Source organism: Colletotrichum fructicola (assembly GCF_000319635.2).
Source record: "Colletotrichum fructicola Nara gc5 chromosome Unknown KSG_Nara_v1_contig05, whole genome shotgun sequence".
NCBI classification, from domain to species: domain Eukaryota; kingdom Fungi; phylum Ascomycota; class Sordariomycetes; order Glomerellales; family Glomerellaceae; genus Colletotrichum; species Colletotrichum fructicola.
The window spans coordinates 3,434,037-3,449,074 of NW_027094055.1; the positions used below are offsets into that span (position 1 = coordinate 3,434,037).

Below are 15,038 nucleotides of genomic sequence, written 5' to 3' on the forward strand. Positions count from 1 at the left end.
TCCGCACATTTCGGCATTATTGTCTTGTTCGCAGTCGCAGCATGTCCAAGATCCATCAGGCATTTCTTGCTGGTTGTTGCCGGGCAGAGAATCCAAGTCCGAACATGAATCACCCCCTCCTTGATGATGAACCCACGATGTTTGGGAGATCAGCGACGAGTTGGGGGGAGGCAGTTCCCCCGGTTCCGACTCTGAATCCTCAGATGATGTCCAAGACTGCTCAGGTATCGGCGAGTGATTATTTGTAGGATCCTGCCTTTTGGAGTTTGAATTTTCAAATGCCAAAGATTCTTCGGGCAATGACAGGAGAGCCAATTCTCGTTGATGTCTGCCCACATGACGACGGTATTGCTCTGGAGACTGCTGAGTTTCTGCACAAAGGGGACAAAGAAGGCATAAGCTGGATTCTCGTAATTGAAAGGTTTTGATGATGATATTGTCGGCCTCATTTCCTAGTTCAATTGCAGTATGGGGGTGTGTCGTCAAAAAGTGTACCTGAGCATCCGATATCGACGAAAAGACACCTTCGCAATGGCTCGGGCATCGATAAACACCCAAGTGTTCCTGAATCATGTGTTGCATCCACTCCGTGCTACTTGAAAAGGTTTGATCTGGAGCGGAGCAGACTTCCGCGAGGCAGTTGTAGGGCCGTAAATCGTTGTAAATATGAGTTCTGTATTCATAGTCAGTATGGGCACAGGAAATGACCATCAAATGTCTCTCCCGGCATAGAAGGTACTCCCGGTTCAATTGATTCCGCCTCATCTGTGACAACTGAAATTTCTGATCCTGCTTCATCATATTCTTTCTCATGTAATGAAGGAGATGTCGCCCTGTCTCTCTCAGCTGTGCCTCCAACCGGTTGAGATTCGTTGAAGCGCTGTCTATGCTGTGACTTTCTCTTCTGCGTCGGGAGATAGCATTGCCCAGGCGATCTGCTAGAAAGTCGTCAATACCATGGAACTTCTCTCGTACTTGAGCAACATGAGCAGCGTTATTTGCCGAAGTGTCTGTTTCCGAGCAAATAAGGAATCGATCCCGGGGCGCTGGGCTTCGAACCGAAACACTCAGGCGCAAAAGGCAGTTTACGATGTCCGTGACTTCCGAAAGAATTCGTTCGACTTCGTCACTGTCAGAGTCTTCCGTGTCATCACCCAAGTCTGTGTTGTTTTCTATCCCCGAGATGCCTTCGAGAACCTCTTGTAGATCATGAAGATGGACCAAAACTTGCGCGCGAAGATGTGACGCTTCATGAAGCCTGTAGTCCAGAGAATCTTGTCCGGTTTTGCAGGCACCGCTGCTACCACACCAGATCTTGAATCTTGATAGCTCGTCACTCAGCCTCGGCATCTCGGATAACGACGAGCGGTTGTTTTTGAGTACACGGTTGACGGCAACCAGAACCATGCAAGTGACAGAGCCTATGTTTTCTTCCATCTTTGAATTTTGAACTGCTGTTAGGGTCGGCGAAATGAAAGATGAGTGGTTTATGAAGTAAATGGCCATGTAACACTTAATAGATAGCAGACCCTGGAGAAATCACGATGATAAAACCAAATTTCATTCAGGTAAAACACTGCGGATGAATGAAGGTACGGAGAGTCAGCCGTGTAGTCGGGCTTCTAGGGTAATATCTTATGAAGCGAAGTGAACCGGCTCCTGTTGTGGTCCGTAAGAAAGTGCAGATAAGCCCCGCACCTTGGCGCGAATCATCATGATCATCTGTCTTAGATGACGCTGCATGCTGCTTATCAAATGACAAGACACGCAGTAAATGAGGCTGACGCTGAGGGGTCAAACGTAAACTTCCCCCCCTCCTGCTGGCTCCCTCGCCCTCATCTCTAAACACTACCCATTCTTATCAATACTGCGACTATCTAGCGACCTACGATGTCCGGCTTCGAGATAGCAGGCATCGTGCTGGGAGGGATTCCCATACTCGTCTCAACACTCCAACAATTCAAGGAGGGATTCACCACAATCAAAAGTAGGCGGAATCATGAGATTGTGCTACGTCGTCTCATTCGAAACCTCAAGACTGAGAAAGCGAATCTTGACAATGTCTTCTATACGCTGTTGAAAGGACTTGTTTCAGATGACCAAATAGAGCCTATGATTCACAATCATTCCCAAAAAGCATGGGAAGATGCAGGGCTGCGAAAGGGGATCAAAGCTCGGCTTCATACGGCCTTCGACCTCTTTGAGCAGCATCTAGAAGATATACTGAGGTCCCTCCAAAAGATGACGGAAAAGCTTGAAATTCAGGACGGCGTAGTGAGAAAACCCCGGTCCTTCTACTTCATGCTTCTTAGTACGACTTCGACTCATGACATGCCCAGGTAAATTCGCAGTCAACTAGCGCCTTCACCAGAGTTTCCCAGCGTATAGAATTCAGTTGGAAGAAGACAGAATACGATGGCATACTTGAAGCTATTAAAGAGGGCGTTTCCTCCCTGGAACGATTGGCCAGTTCTGCCATCGCCGAGGAGCCTACCAGAAAGTTAAGCGGCCGGAGACGATCAATTAACATTCTACGGGAGATTTCCGGCAGCGTGTATCGCGCGTTGAAATCAAACTTGAGATGCGGCATCGAATGTAGTCACGAGGTGCATCTCGGCCTAGAAGCACCATCCAATTTTGCTTATGGAGAGGACGATGAGGCAGCCATCGACCATCGAAAAGCTGTTGTTTTGGTTGGCTATGACCTACAAAGCAGACGACGATACTCTAAACACGGGATTTGGTCCGTCACTGAGACTCTCTTGGGAGGAAATTGGCATCCAAGCAACTCGACCTAACAACTTGCATTCAAGTCTGCCATTACGCAACCAGTCGAGCACTCAGCAAATCCCCAGCAAGCAGCGGAAGAGACGTCATAATATCGATCAACAAAACATCAACTCAGGGAAACTGCTGGTAGGGTTGAGTCCTTCTGCGACAGAAAGTCTACAAACGTGCGCAGGCTCGAATTGCACTTGTATTGATTTGTGCGAGAAGGTTCGCTCCAATCGGAAACCATCAAGCCCTCCTTACTATGGGACAATTGCAGACCACGCCTTCAGGAAGTTTGACGTTTTGCCGAAACAGACTTCAAAGGGAGAAAGATGGACGACGGTATCACTGCATGACATGATGCAGGATCAAAATCGTCCTTACATGCCGTATACAGCAAGACTGGACTTAGCAACCACGATATCCTCAAGCTTTCTCCAGCTCTACTTGACGCCTTGGCTTCCAGAAAATCTGAGCAGTCGCAATATCCTGTTTCTCAAACGAGGCTCAGTTCTGAGCATTGAGAGAGCTTTTGTTGCGAGAAGTTTCCCAGAAGGGACATCAAAGCCAATCAAGACAGCCTCCGAGGATCATACAGCCGCCTTACGCTCCCTCGGTGTCCTCCTACTGGAGCTCAATTTGTGGGAGACCCTTGATTCGCTGAGGTCCAAACACGAGGCAAAAGCTCAATCTATATTTGCTAGTAAATCAGACACAATGCCAAAGATCACTGACGACATCGTGATGGACAACCTGATGCTTAAGAAAGATGTTTGGAATGGAAGCTATAATAGCGTGGTTCGGCGATGCTTGTGGGGTACTCTGGGTCGGAAAGTCGATTTGAGCAATGAAGATTTCCGTCAAGAAATTTATGCTAGGGTGGTTTCGTGTTTGGAGTCAGATTTGAGACACGCTACACTATGAACCTGAGAACAGATGCTAGCAAGGCTAAGCTGCACGAGGCCGGTGGATGATCCATCTCGGCAGTCAGGTAGAAAGTCTGTCAAAATCTCCCGCATACTATTGTAAGAACTGTTGTTTTCCTGGTGGATCTATTTGGCTCGCAATTCTGAGGTAATTCGTCTCGGTAGTCATCAATCCTTGGAAGACGCTGGCAAGACTGCTCAACTCGACGAGTAGAGAGTGGTGAAGGTGATGGGGCTGAGGCGTAGAGTGAGGCCGCCTCCGTGTGGAACAACGGCTTCCAAAACGACGCCCTGCGGGTTGCAGACTACGCATTACGGCCAGTTGCTAGGCATACACAAGACAATGTCATTTGGATAAATGATTTCATGTTGATGGAGATGAATTAGACACGAATACTAAATACACTCAGTTTGATACTCAAGCAATAGATGGTAGCCCAATCGTGACGACGGCAGACCTTCCGGTAGCCAACACGGGTTTTCGCCGTTTATTGTCCTCCTACATACGGTATGGCACGTAATAACGAAATACTCAAACACACAAATTACACACAAAGGAAACGTGATCGAACAAAATGAGTGTGTGATGGATGAAGCAGTGGACAACCACATGCTGCCCAAAAGCGGCAGCAGTGACAACTTAAATGGAACAAGATTTGACAAAGGAAATGAAAAACGTATACTGGTCCTGCACAAGAATTTCTTCTAAGTCATGTAGGTTCCGGAAGACCCGCCGATGCTCCCCGACTCATAAGCCGAGTCGATTCCCTGGAAGCAGGGATCGAAAGTCTGAGCATCTCCAGACGGGTAGAAGCTCGACAGAGCCTCGAGGTTGAAGTCAATTTCAAAGTTATAGTCGAGGAGGTCGTCTGGCAAGACGATGAAGTTGTCCGTTGTCGGTAACGGTACAACGGCCGAAGGCGGCGGCGGCGGGGACTCGCGCGGCTTGAGTCGGTCGCCGCCGTCGTCGGGATCTCCATGAGACGCAGCCTCGCTCGGAGTCGGGATGTACTCAAAGATCTTTGCACACTTTGCGACTGAGTTCTGGATCATGGTCGTGAGACGGCCCTGCATGGTGGACCCCACATCTTTGAAGGACTTTGCGACTTCGGCCTCAAGCTCCCGCTTGACCATGTTGGGAATCTCACGTCGCAAGAAGTGTCGGTACTGCATCTGAAGGGCGCCTGGCGCTGCCGGTCCACTTGTTCCATTGGAGGAGCCAGATGCATCTTCATAGTCTAATCACCATAGAGATTAACTTCTCTCCGGACACACCGAGCCATACGGAAACATCATCTTGGTATTGGTGAGAACTTACAAGGGCTTGGAAGGTCCCCGATGTTGACGTCTCCAAAGAGTATGTGGTATATCTCAAACCACCTACCAGCGTCGTCCAGCTTATCCTGCTTGTCTTGTTTGCCCTGCCTGCTGCGAGATTTGATCTGCTTTTCTGTCTCCATGCTCATCCCCTCAGCCGGGTCCATTTTGCGAGAACTTAAAGTGCACGCTTTCTCGGCCCTCACGTGCTCTTGTAGCAACTCGTCCTTTTTGAAATGTTCCAAGCACCGGCCGCACGTAAACAAACGGTGCTGACGATAGAGATGCTCCCTAAGTAATGTGAGCCACTGAATCTCTAGATCTTGACGAATATGCGAGACTTACTTCAGTCGGTGCATCTCGCTCCAGCCGGGGCCGCGACAGGCTCGATGGTTCTTGTATCTCTGCGGATCACGCTTGTAGAACGGACAGGCAAATCTCAGCTTTTCGCTTTCGGGGTCCGGCTTCGTTTTCTTCCTGTTCGGCTCGCGATCATCTCTGTCATCGTCGTCGAAATGATCATCTTCCTCGTCGTCTCCGCGGTTCTGTCTTTTGTGTCCTGGGTTCATGTTGCCATGACTGGCAGCCCTCTTGATCCCTCGAGATCCAGAACGGCCCGAGTCGTTCGAAGCCTGCCCCTCTGTTGCTTCTTCAAGGGTACAAATGGTCTCGTCAAGATATTCACCAACCATGTCCATCAAAATCTTGATGAGCAGAGCCTTGCGGTACTCCAAGTACCTGTCGACGTACTTGTCAGCGGGGACGCTTGGGTTGGGCGGGTCAGTTGCCGATCCGGACGAGGCTGTTGAAGTCTCAGGTGATCCTGCCCTTGATGTTTGCGATCTATGCATCGTTTGTCAGCTGTAGCAGAGACCAGGGCCGAGACACTACTGACCTGTGAGAGGTAGTTTGAGCGTCACCCGCAACTCTGGACTCTTGAGTTTGAGATTGAGAGGTTCCGCTAGTCGATGTTCCCTACAACTCGTGTTAGATGAAGGCAGTCGGCCGCCGCATGGTCAGGGATGTCCTACTGGGGATTGTCTCACTACCAAAGGAGTGTTGGAGGACTGGTGTGGCTTGGGGGAAGCGTCTTGATGTTTCTTAGGCATGCTCGAACGTTTGCACGGCCGGCCGTAGTAATGACTCTTGAGTCTTAGCTTGAGGTAGTTTAAGTCGAGGAAGGAGAAAGGTTTCTTGGATAGTGGGCGATGCGGAGTTCTAGACCAAGTGGGAGGGTGCGAAGGTCGGAGTGCTGCGAGCATTCTTCTTCTCGAGTGCACGCTAGAGCTGCGATTGGGACATGTTGGTGCTCTCCTTGGTTTTGATATTGAAATGTGCTTTTCTGGAGGAAAGGATGATCTGAGGCAGTGCCTGAGGTGAGAAGTGAAGCTGCGAAGTTGCGAACTCTGGATTTGCGTTGGTGCCGAACGAGAATGAACTCAGGCAGTCAGGCAACGAGGAGTCTTCTTATACCTCTGGAAGCCTGGCGGACAACATGAGGCTGCCTCGCAGTAAGCCCGGAATCCACGCACGCAACTCACGCGGCGCACGCATTTGCGTAGAACTGAATTGAGAACATCTGCCAGAAGAGGGGCAGCAATGTATCAGTGAGGCCGCCTCACTCCACAGAGTCCAATGATGAGGCGCAGAGACTAGCCATGATAAGAGTGATTGGATCCCCCGGACGGTTCGGAGGAAAGCATGATGAAGATCCCGATCTGTCTGGGGAGCAGCTGAGCTGTCCGTCATGCCATCAAAACGGTACGATTGCGCGCAATGTCGCGCAGATGTCCCTCCTTGCGTGACCCGCTCGCAGGGCAGAGTCGTCGCGTTGCAAAGTACGCGCAACCGCGTAGGCTGCGATGGCTTCACCTGCGAAGAAGATTCGGTGGCATATAAAGAAAGGTGTGGTGACACCCCAGAAGCTGTTCCAGGTTGAAGAGGATCTCAATTGATGCCAACTTTGACCCAATTGATGAGCTTGAGACCCGTCGAAGCGAATCCCGCCCATATCGTAAGTACCCCGAATGATTCAGCCAAATACCTCAATTGAGACTGACGGTAACCCAGATATCGTTACACGGAAGTTGAGAACGGTGCTCAATCCGGCAAGGACTCAGACAAGAACGCCATCTCGGACATCGCCGGGCTGTAGCAGCGACCCAATGGCTCTGGAATCAGAAGGTCCATCGATGGCAGTTTCCGGTGAAAGGTATGGATCACAGCGTGCCACGTCGAGAGAAGGAGGAGAGGGAGGGGGAGGGGCAATCCTCGGAGACGACCTTTCGCGCGGGATGATGCGGGTGCTAATCCGTTCGCAGACAGCCGGTACCCAGAGAGGACGCCGTTATGCTGGCTAAGTACCTCGCCAGCAGAGACTCGACCGTCACGGAGACATTGGCCGTCGTGGCTAGCGGCAGCGGCAGCGGTTCTGCCGCAGCGTCCTCGGCGTCGACAGACCGCCTGCGGGAGAAGACCCAGCAAGTCGACGCACTGCTGCAGCAGCTCAAGCAGGCTGGTGGTGGTAATGGTGGAAACAGTACCCGGCTATAGCGGCGGCGGTGTGGCTCACTTGTCGTGGGAGTCGCTAGGGGGTGTGTACAACATGTTGGTGGTCTGTATCAGTTGGATCTTCCGTGGTTTTTGGGTTTGAACGGCTCGGAAAAAGCGTTGGTATTTGTTTGAATTCGAAGAGAGACGCAAACGACGACGGACGTCGCACAAGAGGTCCATTTAGAGTTTGGAGCGTGCACAGCCGACTTGTCGGCCTGTTGTCCTGAGGAATCAGCGCCTGTACGTACTTTTTGCAGTGCTGAGTGTCGCTAATTGATGAAATTGTCACCCCGTCCACCTGCCTTTTCAGGGGCTTCGCTTCGCTCAAGCACGTGGACTCCCGTCTCCTAGCCGTTGATCGTAATGTTCGAAATCATTCGAGAATCTGAAACGGCCGAGAGCGAAAAGAGACAAGACGTCCGGGGAAAGGAGACGATATCATATCTCGCTTCTGCTGAAAGTCAGGTCAACGGGAACGGGCCCTTCAGCAAGCCCGAAGGAGAGCCTGGAAACTGCGCCAGAAAGCTGCGCCAGGTTGGCAGGGCATGATAACAAATACGTCAAGATGGTGTGTATGTGTGTCTAATTATTCAATTATGGTAGGTTTATGTGTATATTTGTCAGAGTTTCTGCTGATCTTGTCTAGCCTTTTCAGTTGACGGGCACGCCCAATATCGCGCACAAGCCGTCGTAAGAACCGCCGGCGACTAGGTTGCTGCCGGTGCCATTGGCGAACGAGATGCGGTTCATGGTTTTCTCGTCGTCGAGCTTGTACATCGGCCACATGCCGTGGCAGTCGTAGTCGATCAGCCCCGTCTTGGTGTTCTTGGCAAAAGCAGCCCAGGCGCCGCGAAGGTACTTGCCGACGGCCACTTCTTGTACGGTGCTGTTAATCGCTGACTGGGGCACGGTGTTGAAAAGAACAGGGAGCTAAGCGCTGTCAGCTGCAAGGTCTCATGTCAAAGCGGGCAGAGAAAAAAAGAGAAAAAAAAAGAAAGCACAACTGACCTCGGATGCATGCCATGCACCGCTAGCAGGCGTCGTGGTGATGGCAAGGTTGGGGAAATCGCCAAAGTAGCGGTATCTCCAGGTGGGATGGCCAGCAGTGACGGCTCGTGCCGCTCGTCTGCCAGCCGGGCAGGTGAAGGCTACGTTGTTGAGTCCGAGCCAGTACGTTTCGTTGGTGTCCGGGCTCCCGAGCTTAAACAGACCGGCCTCATTTTCCAGGTTGCCGATCACGTAGCCGCCATCGGCCGATGGGCGGCCGCTGTAGTCGGCAAACACAAGCGCATCGTCGACCGTTGGTGCAAAGGAGAGACCGTTCGCGGAGCCCAATCCGGCGTCGCTGGCAGACAATCCCTTACCAATGATCTCTTCAGCAGTCTTGCTGAGCATGCACTCAGACACGGTCTTGGGGTCTGTTGTGTTGCCGCCGCAACCGACGTTGCTGGTAACGTTGAACCACTTGGCATTAACGGTTTCGTTGGTGAAGACACCAAAGCCCGTGGCGACTCCGCTCATCGGGATGAAGCCATTGGCAATCGGATCGGACGCGTAGGCATACGAGTAGTAGTCCACGAGCGACCCACCAGCACTCTGGCCGAAGATTGTAATGCGCTGAGAGTCGCCTCCAAACCTGCCAACGTTGTCCCGAACCCATTGAAGAGCCATGCGGATGTCGAGAAGTCCAAGGTTAGGGGCCGTAACGGGATTTCCAGGAAAGCCGAAGACGTTGAGGCGGTAGCTGTCGGGGAGACCCGTGTTAGTTGAGTTGCCCTTAAATCCGAATTCCGGCAGAAACTCACTTCATGGACACGACCACAACGTCATTCTCGTCCGCAATGAACCTTCCGTTGTAGGCGGCGGTTCGGGAGCTTCCTGCGACTGAGTCAGTGGCCGGTTTGCCGAAAACATCGGACGGTCGCTCGGTTACCTGTTGTGAAGGCGCCTCCATGAATCCAGACCAACACAGCCTTCTTGGCATCGCCGGCTTGTGGCTTCGACCACACATTCAGAGTCAAGCAGTCTTCACTCTGAGAGCCGGTGTCGGTGAGTGCGGTGAGAACTACCGCAGCTGAGGCTGGAACACCAAGCTTCTTGATGGCATCGAGAGAGGTGCTGCTGCCGGCTGGTTGCATGCATTGATGGCCCTGGTCAATGCTCGTTAGTCTCAAGTTCAGAAGCGTGTGGAAAATTTGGAGAGCATTGCCAGACAAGCTTCCCGAAGTCTTGAAACTTACGAAAGCGGAGCCGTTAATGGCTTTGGTGCCGGTGAACTTGACGGGAGGCTGAAAGCGCAAGCTACCGACGGGCGGCTCAGCGTACGGAATGCCCAGATACTCAGAAACCTGCCTCAGTTAGCTAAGCTCTTCAACATCAGCGTAGTTGGCGAACCTGGTCCACATCGGGGGCGGCATGGCCATTGACCAATCCGCCAGTGGTGTTGACAGTCTGACCAACAGTCCATCGACGGAGGAGAGGGGTGGCAGTGGTGAGACCAGAGAAGATGACCACTGCCCTCAGGACGTTGCCGATGGTGGTTTGGGCCCTCATGGCGGATATCGACCACTCAACCAAGGTGACGGATATCAAAGACCTGGGGTTGGCGTGGGGGGCTAGGGACCAAGGGACCTGCGACGGAAACGAGTGGCCTCACAGCTGTCAGTCGCTGAGATTAAGAGAAGCGCCGGTGGTGATCCATCGACGATAATGGAGATTGGGCCCTGTCTTTAATATGTCAACGAACTCTGCCGTAACCACGGTGGGCCATGCTTGCCGAGGAGACCATCTCCATCTCCCCGGGCCTGCTCTTAGTATTTGGGTCCGAGAATGCGCAATGTCTCCCGCAATCGTCCCATGGTCGTGATGGATACCCCGGATAGCCAGCCCGCACTCAGGTGAGAGTGATGAGGCTAGACGGGCGTCGCATGGGCCACCCACCTGTTATTTGCAGGGGACCCATCTCATACGAGTGTCGTCGGCACCCAGATGTGCGGATGACAGGGCAGTTGGAGGGTTCATCGATAGAGCCTCAGAGCCAACTAGCCGGGGCAGGACGGATTGTGGGTAGGTTCGCAAGAGTGTCCGAATTGGGGAGCCCTGTTTGCCCCTCTCAGCTCGCAGCGATCCAACCTCGATGCCCACAATGGTCCAGTTTTTCGTTTTTCCAGCCACGTGCGGCTAGCGAATTCATATTGCAGAATGACAAACCTGCATATCATATGCAACTCGGCCGTCCTTTGGGATGTGACATGAATCAACTGTTCAATTGACAGTGGCCGGGCAAAGTGTGCCAACCCCATCGCCTTGCATAGGGGTCCCAGCAGCGGTCAACCCGGCGAGTTGTGCGGGCGAAAAGTCAGAGTACGAGCGGGGTCAGCCGCCGGCGCGGCATTGCAATTGCGCCGCCGTATTGGGCCGGCCGTATTCTTCTTTTCGGACCCTCCAGATTGTCGGTGAGTTTCTGTCGACGATGGTTGGTAGAATGCATGCTTCCATAGCCGTCCACGACAAATTCTAAGCCTTCCCCAACATGGGCCCCGTCGCGAGTTTAAACGGCTGCCGATATCACGGTAGCATATTAGTGATCTCATCGTACTCCCGCAGCCAAGCTCCCAGTCGTGCCAGTCACAGGCGAGGATGACGCCTTAGGGAGCGGGGGCTCATGATTTAGCTACAAAGTTAGCAACTCAACCCCGCCGGCATTGAGGCTGTTTGACTTTTCCGTTGTCAATGCTCGACTACGCAGCAAAGCCAGATACTCAGCATTGGATGAAAAAGTCCCGAATGCGGTAATGGCCCTTGCAGTAGAGCGAGACCGAGCGTAAAATTCTTCGCTTCAATCCAGGCACAGCGCGACCATACCGTCGATTCCGTGCTGAATTGACTTCGGCATCAACCAGACGAAAGGTACGCCAGGGCTGCGCCATGTAGATTGGATGGAAGCGAGCCATTGAGAAGGCCTAGAGTCATTGAATAAACCTGATAAGACAAACATGAATAGTGATCCTTCCGCGGTGAAATGGCCACGCGTTCATACCAAATGTGGTGACAATCGGAACTTCCATGATGGCCAAAACACTCCTCCAGTAGGAGATCGGGCTGCCGAATACGCTCCCTTGGCTCGTTCTTAGTGGTCTCAATCGGCAACTTCCTCCATCACTTATATGACGTTTGTATCGACCACTAGAGTGAGCTAGTGCACATAACGTTGTAGTTTGGCGTGCCTCGGCTGCGCTAAGGACCCGGCACGACGAAGTTCTCCAGCTGCATCCGCAAACTAAAGACAGCTCCGGGGAGTGCTCCGGGTGGAGGGAGAGGTTCGGAAAAAGCTGGCCAACCGTCTCGTGTCCGTGAGGACGGCAACCCCCGCTTGCTTCGGAGCTTGTGCATGTAATGCATGGTGGTAGGCAGGCACCTGTGACGGGGGTGTCCCGCAAAGGTCGTTTAAGTGAAGGCGAGCCCGACGATCTTCGTGATTGCCGCCATGCAGGATTGATTGTATTTGGGAGTCACCCGCGTTTGTTGAGAATGGCTCATCGGCAACTGGAAGAGGATCGCAACCAACGTTCAAAGACAAAGATCCCAACTTCGGCCCGTGATGCCGACAACCACCAAGTCGAGTTTGCTTTTCGAGCTCATCCGCGACGGCAATACCGACTGCGCCTCTGATGCTCAATATCTCCGGCTTTGCAAGCACTCAGCAATGGCTGAAGAGATTTGATTGATTTCGATGCCAGTTTCGAGACAAAAATAGCTACCTCGTTTTCGAGAGGCTTGAATGTGCCCCTCGAGGAAGTGAACTCCAGCTCAGCTCGCCAGGGGTGAGCCATGTTACCTCGCTTGAATGTCGGCAGACGAAGACACATCTACGTCGGGATGGTTCAGAGGCGGTGGTTGGTGCAAACATAATGTTTGTCCCCAGATGTGCGGCGAGGGCCCAAGGGCCTAGACTGCGATATATTGCTCATGGGCATCGGGTGCAGAATCATCGATCTTGATGCTCTTGAAATGCGATTGGACTCTTAAAGCCACTTTCGATACTTGGCAGAGATATTCGCCCTCGTGTTGATCGACGTCCCGCGCAGACAAAGACTTGAATGTTGATGTGACCACACGAAGTGGTCTAAAGCGGGTGGGTGCAGACGCCACTAAGGACTGGAAAGGCTCGCAAGCTTGCCTCGACGGGGAAAGGCTGGACTGACGCGGGAAAATATGGAGATATTCTGCCTTATGATGGAGATCTTGCAGCTGGCGAAGCACCAGTCGTTAGGTTCGCCTTGGCTAAGCTTGTCTGCTGGTTTGCGGTGCACAAGGTTGGAGATGTCCCGAGGAAACTACGTTCCATCGAAAAGCAAGCGAGCCGAGGCATGGGAACGTCAAAGACAGATGTGCCGCGAAGCATGCATTGACTGAAAATGCCGACACTCGGTGCGACCTTGATGATGTGTCGTCGTCGGCCATGGGTGAGAATATTGCTGCACTACCTAGAAGGAGACGGAAGGCGGCAAGCGAAGGAAGTGAAAGGTCGGAAAGAGGAGCCGGGTCGATACTTTTCAGTGGGAAACGGGTAGCCGAGGTGGGGTCCCGCTCAATGCACTAGCCCGTTCCGGCAGACGGCGCCAAACAGCGTTGAGGGAGGACCTAGCTACCCAAGCTGCCACTTGCCGTCAACAACCGATCAGCGTTCTGACAATTGAAACATGCAGCAACGTCGGGTCGATCTTTTGGCTAGGTACGCTACCTTAGGCTTCGCGCCTACTACGGAATGAGGAATAAGGCAGAAGGACTAGTCGTGCGCGGCAGTTGATAGCTTCCAGAAGCCCCGGTTTCCATCACGCACTGCGGTGTGATGCCCTCGCTTGGCAGGTACCTCTTTCCTGCACCCGAAATGAATGCAGCCAACGCCACGTCAGACGCAATTTCAAGAAGGCAATACCTGCGAAGGCGCATCAGACAACTGGTAACCGAGCAGCAACTCTTGTCTCCCTTGACCATGAGGGCAGCACCAGACACGATTGCCTCCACCCGGAAACGAACCATTGTGAACGCAAGCTTTTTTTCATTACCATTACTTTCGTATCAACTACAATGGCTAACCGACCCTCAGAAGTACTCGGCGAGAAGTATCCTGGAGGGCTATGCTTTCTCTTCGACCCAGGGCACTCTGCACGTCACTCGTCTCTGCAAACAAAGATCGGTTCCGAAACCTGGGTATCGAATGACCCGACCAGCGTCGGTGACCTGTTGCTGAGTGCGGTTTGCCAGTGGCAGCCAGTCTCGGGTCCGAACAGAGTCGCTCTTTGACGCATGGCCGTCGCTTCTGTTCACTATACGCCCGGTTCACTCTTCCCACGTCGCCTGCTCCGTCGACTGTGGTCTCGGCCCAAACCAACATCGATTTATCTCGGACCTAGCCCTCAGTGGCTCTTGCCCGACTCCGCCTGCTCCTTCCTCTTCGCTGCGACGAGGGCATCAAACCTCTGGAAGCCAGGGTAACCCTCAAAAAACAGGCTGCTAACCCACTGCCACCAAACACTGGAGCCAGGCTCGATGCCGTGCTTCACCAGACGAGTCCTGTGGAACCACCAGCACTCGATGAGATGGATGCCCAAGACAGGAAAGAAGATGGTCTTGACGAGCCAGCGGTAAAACAACGGGCCACCGGGAAACACCGTCTGCAGGAAACCCCAAATCGGTCGGCCGGGCAAGACGAAGCCCAGCGTCAGGTAGCAGACGAAATAGAAGGCGACCGAAATGCCTACGATCAAGGCGAATCCCGAAGAAGCCTCAAAGTGCGAGACGGTGATGTCGCTGTAGCCAAGGGCCTCCCTCGACACACGCGCCATGCCGACGACGGCAGGGCGCACCTCCTCCCACGAGGTCAAGGCCGGGTTAAAGGCAACAAAGTACTCTTTCCCGCCAAGGCCACCAGCAGCAATGGTCATGCCCTCAAAAGAGACGTCCTTCATCCACGGAGACGAGGCAGCGCTGCGTCCAAGACCAGCGAAGTGCTGCAGGTAGTAGGAAAGTTCGCGCTTGTGGTCGCGGTTCATGTGCGACATGATGCGATCGCGGGGGTCAATGGCACCGGCGCCGCCGGCTGAGGCGGCAGCTCCCGAGGAGGCGGCGACGTTGGCCTGGCGTGCCATGTTGTGGTTATGGTTCGTTCGGTAAGTGGCTGGTGAGACAGGTGTCCAATAAGAAGCGGTCCGCAAGTGGCGGAAAGGTTTTCCGGCAGAGTTCTGGACCGCGCCGCCGGGTCGAAGCTGAGAAGCTTAAAGCAGGCGCTGGGAAAGCTTCAAGAGTTTGCGTTTGAGTGAGAACTGGAATTTCCCTCTCAGGTGTGGAGGGGAGAGAGGGGGGAAGGGCAGATAAAGCGTTGGTGAGTGAGGTTGGGACGTGGAAAGGAAACGCTCAGGACACTCGAGCAGGAGTTCCAACCAACAAAACCCAGACCAAAATTGCGGC

The 15,038-nt window shown here is 53.0% G+C and overlaps 4 protein-coding genes across 4 annotated transcripts; 1 reads left to right on the plus strand and 3 right to left on the minus strand.

The window, feature by feature from the left end:
* Positions 1–4,403: 4,403 nt before the first annotated feature.
* CGGC5_v009648 (uncharacterized protein) lies at positions 4,404–6,124 on the minus strand (the record flags this gene model as incomplete). Its single annotated transcript, XM_032021740.1, has 5 exons — positions 4,404–4,936; positions 5,017–5,306; positions 5,361–5,858; positions 5,911–5,990; positions 6,047–6,124. The coding sequence occupies 5 exons, from the start codon at positions 6,122–6,124 to the stop codon at positions 4,404–4,406; spliced, it is 1,479 nt and encodes a 492-aa protein (XP_031881280.1).
* A 1,056-nt stretch (positions 6,125–7,180) lies between these two features.
* CGGC5_v009649 (uncharacterized protein) lies at positions 7,181–7,568 on the plus strand (the record flags this gene model as incomplete). Its single annotated transcript, XM_032021741.2, has 2 exons — positions 7,181–7,227; positions 7,337–7,568. The coding sequence occupies 2 exons, from the start codon at positions 7,181–7,183 to the stop codon at positions 7,566–7,568; spliced, it is 279 nt and encodes a 92-aa protein (XP_031881279.2).
* A 651-nt stretch (positions 7,569–8,219) lies between these two features.
* On the minus strand, positions 8,220–10,121 carry BCHE-3 (Cholinesterase; the record flags this gene model as incomplete). Its single annotated transcript, XM_032021742.1, has 6 exons — positions 8,220–8,498; positions 8,577–9,312; positions 9,374–9,446; positions 9,502–9,718; positions 9,809–9,916; positions 9,963–10,121. 6 exons carry the CDS (start codon positions 10,119–10,121, stop codon positions 8,220–8,222), a joined length of 1,572 nt encoding a protein of 523 aa, XP_031881282.1.
* Positions 10,122–13,987: 3,866 nt separating this feature from the next.
* Positions 13,988–14,719, minus strand: CGGC5_v009651 (uncharacterized protein; the record flags this gene model as incomplete). Its single annotated transcript, XM_032021743.1, has 1 exon — positions 13,988–14,719. One exon carries the CDS (start codon positions 14,717–14,719, stop codon positions 13,988–13,990), a length of 732 nt encoding a protein of 243 aa, XP_031881281.1.
* Between the last annotated feature and the right edge of the window lie 319 nt (positions 14,720–15,038).